The 10,875-nt window shown below is 43.0% G+C and overlaps 1 protein-coding gene across 2 annotated transcripts in view; it reads left to right on the forward strand.

Annotated features, from left to right (window-relative positions):
- Positions 1–10,433, forward strand: part of PRKCA (protein kinase C alpha) — a 117,695-nt gene extending 107,262 nt beyond the window's left edge. For both annotated transcript variants that reach the window (XM_071816411.1, XM_065852241.2), the window contains 4 exons: positions 5,190–5,270; positions 6,475–6,582; positions 8,982–9,122; positions 9,608–10,433. In XM_071816411.1, coding sequence (XP_071672512.1) covers positions 5,190–5,270; positions 6,475–6,582; positions 8,982–9,122; positions 9,608–9,772 — 495 coding nt within the window. In that variant the 3' untranslated portion in view covers positions 9,773–10,433. The remainder of the gene's footprint in view (positions 1–5,189; positions 5,271–6,474; positions 6,583–8,981; positions 9,123–9,607) is intronic.
- The last annotated feature ends 442 nt before the right edge of the window (positions 10,434–10,875 follow it).

Raw genomic sequence — 10,875 nt, forward strand, 5'->3', positions numbered from 1 at the left:
GGAAACCACAAACCACTCATTGATTTTTGGGAAGGGACTCATGAGGTGTTGAAGGTTTTCCCTGGAAAACTACTGTGGTTTCTTCCAGTCCGTGTCTTTCAGACGGTGCAGAGTCTCAGGACAGTTTGGGTTGGAAGGGACCTGGGAAGCTCATGAGCTCCCGCAGTCGATCCCTGTAAGGGTCCAGTCACCAAAAACCTCAACTGAGCTCTCAGATCAGGGCTTGAATGGAGTAGACATAATAAATCCATCATTTGCCTTCAGTTTTCTGTGATTTGGCGATACCTGCGCTGCGTTCAAGCCGCTGAAAATCACATTCAGACACCAACCTGTCCAAAATGAACATTTGATCACGAGGAACACAGTTTTATTTTAAAGCGCCGTGATAAACGCGAGCTTAGGCTTAAGATTTTTAGTCTGGCTATGATTTGTATTTCAGTGGTTTAGGTATAAAACACTGAAAACAAGCACATGTGGTGATTTGGAAAGGATTCAAATATATGAATATTAAAATCTGGTATTTGTGCATATTGAGCTTTCAAGTGTCTTGATTTGTTTGGCTGCAGATTCAATACAAGACCTGAATCCTGATCCAAGAGACTCAGTTTTTCACTGAGTGCTGGGCAAGAGGCAGCTCTGGCTGGAACATTTCTGGCTGTAAATGAGTGTTTGTTGGAATATGGGAGATTTACACACGGACAAGTAAATTAGTGTCTAAGGTGAATTTTGTCATCTCCGTGAAACTGGAATGAAAAATAGGTTGTTTCTTACCAGTTCCTAATTCATGCTTTTCAGAGTGAAATATTGTGTATTATAAAACCTTGGTTTTTTCACAAATGGCTGCTGCTTGCAGCGGGATATGGGAACAGCCAGAGCAGTATTTCAGTCGCTCCTGTCAAAACATAAAGGAAGCCAACATTACAAACTAAAAAGTGTCCTTTCTGTGGCAAGTCTTGTGCCAGTTAATACCGGAGAACGTGCTGTCATTGCCAAAACGCTCAGTGTGGGTCAGTGATGGGATTATTTATTTTGCTTTATTTGGAAATTTCATATAATTAACCTTTTACCAAAACATTCAGTAACTGGGAGAATATTGGTCTTTCTATTCTCTATTTTTTTAAGTTGCCTGATTTTCTTTGGTTTCTGAAGGCATTATTGTGACTGACAAATTGCTAACTAGGTCTGTGGTAAACTTCAAAGTGAGGTTCGTGTTTTGCTTGCAGGAACATTTCAGCGTGTAACCGTGGCCTAAAATGTATAATAGATGATAATGAGGATGCATTTGCACGGTACCGTTCCCTGACGGGTGGAGGGGGATGAGCTAAATCTAAATAACCTGCTGAAGGTATCTAGAGCAGAGTAGTCCTGGGAGCATGTGCCACTCAAACATGGAGAATTAGCTCTTTGCATCAGTATTTGGTGTACTGTAAAATAATGCTCTCCTAGTGACCGGGGAAGTTATCATTTGTTATTACTTAGGTGTATAACACACTGGAATAAATATTCATTGTTTAATCCTATGCGATTGAGGAACACGTAGAGGTTAAACTGGTAGATTGACCACTTCTGTCAGGCAGTAAAGACTATATATTGATGTGCTGAACTTAAATCTGTATGGTCAGAGTGGTAGAATAGCCATGAAATCAAATAATTTGTATTTCCTTGACTGCTCAAGAGAGGCAGAAGGGGCTGGATGTGCCCCCCACCAGCATCCCCGCAGCAGCCAGAGCTGATGCTGAATTTCAGAAGGATTTAAATTAGAAACTCGTGTTTCCCATCTCCTCCTCTAACAGCCTCGAAACTTCAAGTTCTAACCTTGCGTTTGCTGAGATTGTGGGAGGCTAATAAGTAAGACTTTCTTGTGCTGGTAATATTTATTTCTTCTAATAACTAAGTTTTAACTTTTACAGTAGACAGAAGATATGTTCACAATCCACTGTCTCTCTTGCCTCCGGGATATAATCTTTTTATCCCACTGGCTACCGGCTGCAAGTTGCAGTGATCTAAACTTTCCTACGAATTTCTGGTATTAATCTCTGTGTGGTGCTGTTAACTGTGCCTTCCTGGGAGGAAAAGAAGTAAAAGAACAAAAAGGAAAAGAAAATTCAACATTCCTCTGCCAATTTGGCTTGGTGAGAGAAATTCCATGTGAGGTCTTCCTGAGCTCTCAAATCCACGGGACCTGAAAATGAAGAGCTCTTAAAACACGGTAATAGATAGGTAAAATGGGACATTTGAAATGGAAAAAGAGGTGAAAAAGAGAGTAATTTAAATTAATGATGGAAGAGAAGGGGAAGGGAAGGGTTTTAGGAGCTTTCTGCTCCTCCCTGGCCAGTGGAAGGCAGAGATTGTAGCTGGAGGAGGAGGAGATCTCGGTTTCTGGGTCCATGAAGAACCTCACGGCTCTGTGGGTCTGCTCTGCACACTGTGGTGAGACAGGAGCTCACACCAATAAACCTTTCTGTATTCTAAAATATACCAAATGCGTACCTGCTGGTAGGATCGGTTAGGCAGCTGCTCAGGGCAGGCAATGACAGCTCGCAGTGCGGCAGCTGGTGGGTAAAACATGATGATTTCTGAATGAAGAGGAGGGAACTACTGAAAATACGACATTTAGGACTTGCTGACTGTACCCAAGTGTGTTTGACTGTATATTGAAAACTCATCTGCTTCCTCCCACATGTAATTCCTTCCTTGAAGTGAGCGTTCTTCCTCGCGTTTACATTTTCCAATTAACGCTTTGAATAGCTCCCAATATTATGAGTGTAACCGCTGTTTGCGTGCGCGACACGCAGGTTGATGAATGAACACGGCAGATTGCTTTTCTGTGTTCCACTTGTATCACATCCTTACCAGGAGTAAGTTGGGTATTGAGACTGAGTGTATCTAGTTAGGATTAAAGGAAAAACCTCCCGGTGCACAGCAGCAGACATTGACGGCACCACCTTTTCCTAGGTTGCAGTGCATTCAATGTTTTCGTTGCATTTGCAGTGGGACTTTTCTGCAGTGGGACGTCTCCAGTCCTGATGGAGCTTGGTGTCCATACTTCCCCAGTCCCATTCCCATCACACAACTGGTTGGGAAGCTCAGAGGGGACCCTGCTCTGCCCAGCAGATGCTTCTGCTCTTGTTGACATGTGGCGTCAAACAGGACAAAAATTTTAGTGACGCTGACCATATGTTAAGTTAAACGTAGGAGCTTTTTCTCATGTTAATTCTGTCTCTCTTGATGATTCTGTTTGCTGTTCTCTCACAAAGGCAGATTTAATTGGGGCAAATTACATTTGCTGATGAGAATGCTATTTAGAGAACAACCCAATCTTGAGTCACCTCTTGCTGGATAAACAAACAGCGTCATTGAGTCTGTGCTTTGTTACATCTTTCATTTTATGACATTGCATTGCCGTATTTAAAATCTTTCCTCTCCTCAATAATCCCATAAAACTCTTTCACAGTAGGAGGAGAAATAGTCTGTGGCCTCCTGGACAGACCTCAGTGCCAGGGGGGTGCAGCAGCATCTGCTTTCTCAGTGCTGTGGATGCATCTTCTTCTTATTTGCTAACTGAAATAAATTCTTCCTACCAAAACATGTTCTGCCCCTACAAATTAATGACCTTCTGAAAAATACTGTTGGTTTTTTTTTCTGATACGATGCTTTCTTCCGTCGGGCAAGGAGAGATTGTCAGAGAGGGGTTGAGGATGAAATGTTTCACCGTTTTCTGTGTTTAAAGTCCAGTGGTTTTTCTAAATAAAAGTTTGAAAGTGTTTGTTCTCTGAAGAAGCCCCATTGATTCCAGTGGACCTTCGGGAACTTGTGATAGAAACAAAAGGGAGAGCAACCAAGTACGTCAGCTACTACAGTATAAAATAATGTCCCAAATATATATTTTCAATCCCATATTACTGCTAGAAGATACCTAATAAAGATTGCCTTTATGTAGGACCTTACAGCTGAGAATCTTGTTATTACCTCTGGATGTGTCATATATTTCGAAGTGCAATTGATTTTGAAATCCATTGCTTAGAAGCATTGCAGTGATTTTTAATTCATGTGCTGCTGTTATCTCAGTGAGAACCATATTCACATAGAGACTATAATTTTACTTAGCAGTCCTGCTTTATTGAACCGATGACTCATTTTTTTTCCCTGAGAAACTCCAAAACTTACCAATTTGAGTCCCCTTTCAGAAAGCTAAAAAAAAATCTATGATATGTGATGTGTACTTGTCTTAGCAATTTGTTTCACAAAGAACAGAAACGCGTGCAAACAGGAGAATGAACGCAAGCCCATCTGGAGCAACGACTGCAGTGGTGGAGCAGTGGGGGCTGATGCTGTCCCTGGAGCGAGTGGACCAGGTTCCACGTCCCTTCACGACTCACAGGATCCGTCACAGTTATTTAGAAGGAGATCCAAGAGAAGTTCTCCACCTCAGAACCCCTCCAGAGCATGCACAGATGCATCTCTTAAATAAATTAACACCGGTCTCTGAAGAGGCCTCAATTAAAGAAAAAGATGCACTAGGGGAACTGCATGCGGGTGGCACTTGCGGGTTCTCATGTCAGAACTCAATTTGTGCTTCTGTGCATCAGATGTGAACCCAAAATACTTGAAATTTCCATTAGGCCGAAGAGCAGAAACCCCTTTCTTTTCGGTGGAGATGGTATCTAGCTTCATACTAAGAGTATGAAGTATCCTGCAACTTGGGAAGATGGAACTGAACATTTCAGGGTTTTGCTCTCTTAAATTTTGATTCCTTTTACAGCAGAACAAAAGTATAAATGTTGAAAAGAAAGGTTTAATTATTGATAATCTGTAAGTTAAGTGAATTTCATGATTTCAGGCTTTGACACAAATGGATGAATAACATGCTTGCCTTGTCTCCCACCTCGTGGTGCTGGGCGTCCTCCTTTGCCTTCTCACACACATCCCAGGGTCTCCCAAGAGCCTCATTTCCCCCGATAGCAGAGAAACAAAAGACATGGGACCAACATTTGCCAAACGGTTCAACTCCCACTGAAACCGATGAGTAGCTGGAGTGAGGATTACAGGGCCGGCTTTCTGGGCTTTTTCAAGGAAATACATTCATCTCTGCACATCACTGTTTATCTGATATATCACAAGACTGGGTGCTGGTTAACATAGGGCTTTTTAATGTGTGTTTTCTTTTTCTTTGTTTTGCGATTGTACAGATTATTGCTTACCAGCCCTATGGGAAGTCTGTGGACTGGTGGGCGTACGGAGTGCTGCTCTATGAGATGTTGGCTGGGCAGGTAAGAGTCGCCCCCAGTTCGCTGTGACTTCTCTGTGTGCGGGCACCCCAAAGGTTGGACCCTTATGGGACAGGGCTGGGGCCTTTCATACTGGTATTATCTCCTTGTCCTCCTGAGTGACTCCACTGAGAATGTATTTAGGCTTTAAGCTCTTTGTATTGCACCCACATAATCAAACACCGCCTTTGAATACGGCTCCTTTGTGCTGTAATAATGTTATAAATAGCCGTCTTCAAAATGGAATGGGAGGCACTTGAGCAGGAAAATGCACGGCACATGGAAGAAATATCATTTAGTGGTTTGAAACCACAGGGAGACATAATAAAGAGTGTGTGTATGCTCTGTATTGCAGTTCAGTCACAAGAATACGGTTTTTGTACTGTATGTCCTAGGGGTAAAGTGTGGGTCTCGCCACTTGAAATATGCTCAGTTTCAGACCCCTTATTCTGCAGAGCTAATGACACGCTGCTCTCCGAGCCGCTCACGGAGAAAGCAACACTGTCAATGGCAGATAACTACCAACTCTAAGCAATTCTATTAGTCCCGAGTTCCAAAAGATTTGTGCGATTGGCTTTCAGTGAGCGTTAGCTAAAGGCATGCATTTCCTGAGCTTAAAATGTACATTTTTAACAAATGCCTTGTAATTGTTTCTCTGCTAAATTACTGTCAACATTTTAGAAGTTTTTGAAGCGTAGCAATTGCAGTTGTTAACATTTACAGTCTGCATTGCAACTGTTAGGCATCTTGAATGCTTTTGAGAACATGAGCTTTACCATTACTTGAGCTTTGCACGGTGCCGGCTCCTGGGGACTCACCCACGAGCACTTTGCTGATCACCCATATTTAATAATAAAATGCAGCCCGTACTTGTGGTACAGTCTGCACAGAAGCAGAGTCTACAGCCACATCTCAAAAAACAAACTGGAGTTTAACTGGGATCAAGTGAGGAATGGATATATCTTAATACAAGGTAATGGGAAGTTGCAGTCTCCGAACTTCACCCTTTAAAGTGTTTTGGCTGTCTGGTGCACAGTAGCTCTAAAAGCTGATTAAAGATGATCACAAAGATAATCCTGCACACATTTCCTTGGCCTGAGTGCCATGCTGGGGGCAGAAATGAAATTTCCTCCTCAATTTCTACCTGAGACTGATGAACACTGGCTTCTGGGTCAGGAGGTACTTACCTGTGATTTATTCTCAACAGCCTCCATTTGATGGAGAAGATGAAGACGAACTTTTCCAGTCCATAATGGAGCATAATGTTTCCTATCCAAAATCCCTGTCCAAAGAAGCTGTCTCCATCTGCAAGGGGGTGAGATATTACCATTAAGTTCATTTTTGGCAATCCTTGTGAATAACTAAATGTGTCTGGCTTGGATGTGGCACTGTAGCATTTTTAAGCGCAGCTTCTGTCAGGCTGTGCTCAGCGGTGTTGCCATGAAGTGCTCCCCGCTTGCTGTCCCCGAGAAGTGTTCAGCTCTTCCCGCTGTGCCTGCTTGTTTTTCGGAAAGAACAAATGTCAGGATCGGTAGCTGCCAAATCCAAAGCAGAGTGTGTAAACAGGACAGCAGTGTGAGCCGTCTCCAAGCACCTTTCCTCCTGACCCTCAGCAGCCCAACCCCGGTTTTACAAGGCGAGGATTTATCTCAGCTCAGATGGATTTACCAGGTACACCGTCGAACACACTGCGGTCCTCAGCCCAATACACCAAGTGATAGAAGAGCTAGTAAGAATAATTTTTATATGTAGGTAAAGATGAGCTTAGGTGAAAATCTTTAGTGTGGAAACTGTGTGGAAATCCTGACCCAGTTGTAACCTGTGGGGCCTAAAAATCATCTAAGCTTCTAAGTTGATTTAGGTGGGGTTTTTTTTCCAGGAAAATAATAGATTTAACTTCAGGGGATTAGCTCAGGAAAAAAGAATTCATTAGACTTTCCCTTGACTCCGTGTGATTCCCCAGAGTACTGTCAGCTTTGCCAAACCACCGTCTATAAAGTGTTACTTTGATGTCTTACTTAACACTGATAAAATATCAGTGCACTTGGTTAATTTGGTATTTACTTTCTTCCTTTCCCTTGCAACCATTGATGAGGTCTTGTACACGAGCTGGATATTAATCCCTTAAGGGAAAACCATCAAGAAAAAGAAAAGCTGTTCGAAACAAGGTAGAAGGAAAGCCCATTCTAATTTTGGAGCCTATCCCGGTGTAGAAATGCTGGCCAACAAAAGCTGAGCATGATATATTTTTGCAAAGTACATGCAGATTGATGCCTTGTGAAAATCATATATTCAAACAGCACAGTTTGAACCTGATCTAATTACCGTGTTTTCAGCTCTCCTGCTTTTGCTGTTCTGCAAGGCGCTGATGCAAAGGGAGGTCAAGAAGCTCAAATTGCACGGCACCGCTAGGTTTAGGATCAAGTCTCTGTGGTAATAACACCTTCGTCTTCTGTATTAAGCTAACAAATTAATCCCAGATTTCAGTGAGCATTATTCCTGAGCTAAGAAGGCAATATGAGAAATCTTGTGAACCTTGTGGTCAGCAGTAGCTCCGCAATCCCGGACCGTGCACCGTGGGGCAAGAGGAACGTGCCCGCTGTGCTCTTGAAATAGAATTGGTTGCTTGACATCTACTGCACCAATACAGAGTTTGCTGGGTTTGGTAAATGCAGTGACTTTGAAACAGAATTAACACTAGTGGAATCATCATTCGCATTTTCTTATATCCCCTACCACTAAAGCAAGGGGTTTAGAGGATGTAACGAAAATGGCAAAGTTGCTGTTAAGCTTGAAGCAGGGTGCGATTCCTTGCCCAGTGCACAGCTGACTTCCCAAAGTCTGCTCAGAGTCGCTTTTATTTTAGGTTCAGAATTGGAATCTGATCAACTCAACATTTGGAGGGAGACTAAAGCGGTACAGCTGAGCTTTTAAGAAGATGCGTTGAGGTGTCACAGTATATTAATCATATCTAATTTGTAAAAGAGCTTGAAAAAGTCCCAACAACACTGGAACTGAGAGTCGAAGGCTACATTATGTTCCTAATGTACATATCAATTCAAAAGCTTTTGAGGAGCTTGTTAATTAAGGAGCACATAACTGTTTCCAAGTATGCAGTGCTGGTGGGTTTGTTTTGTTGTTTGGGGTTTTTTTTCCAAGTCTGCTTAATCTCTGCAACTGGGTATAATATTGACCAGCATCTCATTAAGGATGCAGGGGAGGAAGCGCAGATTAGATATTGTCAGCTGGGTGCCAAGAAATTGTAGACTCTGTAATGAGAAAGCCCAGAAAGATGAAAGTGGGGGGGTTGTACTTTGTACAGCTTTAGTATATTGGAATTTATTAAGTTAAATTGATTGTTGAGATAGGGCAGAAGCTGTTCTGGAGATTTATAAGCCTGAACTGAAAGACCAAAGGTGAGATTCAGGAGTGAGTTGTGAGCGAATATGATGGGAGGTTGTCCCCACCCGCACCCCCAGCAGCAGCCTCTGCCGAATGGAGACCGTTCTCAAGCGCACCCCTTCATTTTGCTGCCGACGTCCCGTCTCCAGTAATCAAACGAGAAAATTAATCTTCAAAAAATGAATTTTAGCTTTCCAAAACAATTTTATTAGCAGCTTGCGTCTTCACGGGAGGAACAAGAGCATCGCAGTCTGGGGAAAGTCTGTCTCGCTTTCATTCATTTGAAATCATGCGGTGTTTTCTTCCCAACAGCTGATGACTAAACATCCTGCAAAACGCCTTGGCTGTGGCCTTGAAGGTGAAAGAGACATCAGGGAACACGCTTTCTTCAGGAGGATTGACTGGGAGAAACTGGAAAACAGGGAGATTCAGCCACCTTTCAAGCCCAAAGTGGTGAGTGATGTGCCAAGTGCTTCCCTGTTCAATGCGTCTGCAGTCGTGCTGCCCCGCGGGGCGAGGTGAGCGGTGCTGCAATCCCGGGATGCTTCTGAAATGAGGCAGTTTGATTGTGCCGGACCAGTCTGTAAATCTGCTCGTGTTTTGGCACCTGGTGCTATAACCCAGCGCCCTTCGTTCCTTGTGAAAGAGTCCATCAGTGGTTTGAGTGCTGCCGGACGGTCATGCGTTGCATGAGAAGCTGAAGACGGGGAGAATTGGCACTTGAGACCTGTAATAAATGCAGTTCCCAACTATCCCCCTCGAACAGCGTCTAAAGTCAGTGATTAAAGGAGTCTGAATTACTGGGGTGAATTTTCTCCCCGGTGGGTTTGTATTCCCCATCCCGGAGTGGCATTTGACTTCACAAGGATAATCCCTGCAACTGCCTATGTATTCCTCGTTTTTCAGCCTTTTTTCTGTTCGCTTTTTTTTCCTTACAGTGTGGCAAAGGTGCCGAAAACTTCGACAAATTCTTCACGCGAGGACAGCCGGTGTTAACGCCCCCGGATCAGCTGGTCATTGCTAACATAGACCAAACCGACTTCGAAGGCTTCTCTTACGTCAACCCCCAGTTCCTACACCCCCTTCTACAAAACGCAGCATGAAAGAGCAAACCAGGAACAAATCCCGCAGTGGGGAACGGTCCTTAACCCTACAATTTTTAGGCTTTTGCCTTGTTGATTCCATTTAGGCCTGTAAATTGTAGGGTTAGGAGATGTAAGATGGGGGGAAAAGGCCACTTATCTTGGCTTTGCAACAGCGATATTGTCTTAATGGGAGATAAATTAGTATACGGTGCCCACTTATTCCTCTACAAGTCACCACTGACTTGTCTAAACTTACCCATTTTTTGGTACGTTGTGTGTTTTTGCAACTCCCCCGCTGTCCTTTTGCTCCACTCTGCTGTGTTAGAAATAACCTAACACACGGGCCGAAAATAATAACCCAACCTCCGCCTGGGGACGTCGGGGAGATGACAGCACGAGCGACTGGAACGGCGATGGCACCGGGGACGAGAGGATTTGCACAGCACTCCTTGGAAGGATTTGCTTTGAAAATGTGACAGAAACAAGCTGGGAGTGGGTGGCAATGGGACACACAATCCAATTAGACCCCGAGGCTTCATGAAGCGACACCGAGTTGAAACACTCCAGCGGTGGCCAGATCTCTAGGATCTTTGCTAAGTAGCATGTGATAAACTCAAGGGTGACATGTTGTCTTTAATAATAATAATAATAATAAAAATAATAGTAATAATTTTAATAATATTTTTGTGACTTTTAATCTCCGTGAGATTATTCTGTGATCCAGGGTGCCATTGTTTGCCTGGTTCATTTCATTTGCACCACTCCTCAAGTTTACTGTTAACCAGTTCTAATACCGGTATTTTACTATGAAATTTGTTAACCTGGAATGTAAAACAAAACTCTAATCCCTTCAAGCTTATTTACACGTGTTTATTTATAGTCTGCAGGATAGGGCAGTAAATGGAAGGAATCATTATATATACTAAACTAACAAAAAACGCAGCCCCAAGTGACTTCCTGATTTCTCCAGAATAACTCAAGTGAGATTTAGTCTTAAAATAATGAGTTTTAATTCAACAAACTTGGGGCTGTAGAATAACCAAGCCTGAAAGAAGCAGCACCTAAAACTTGTTTTCTTGATAGAATGGAATTTAATACATTTTACATATGCTTCATGCAAT

This window comes from Patagioenas fasciata, chromosome 18 (genome assembly GCF_037038585.1).
Source record: "Patagioenas fasciata isolate bPatFas1 chromosome 18, bPatFas1.hap1, whole genome shotgun sequence".
In the NCBI taxonomy this organism is placed as follows: Eukaryota; Metazoa; Chordata; class Aves; order Columbiformes; family Columbidae; genus Patagioenas; species Patagioenas fasciata.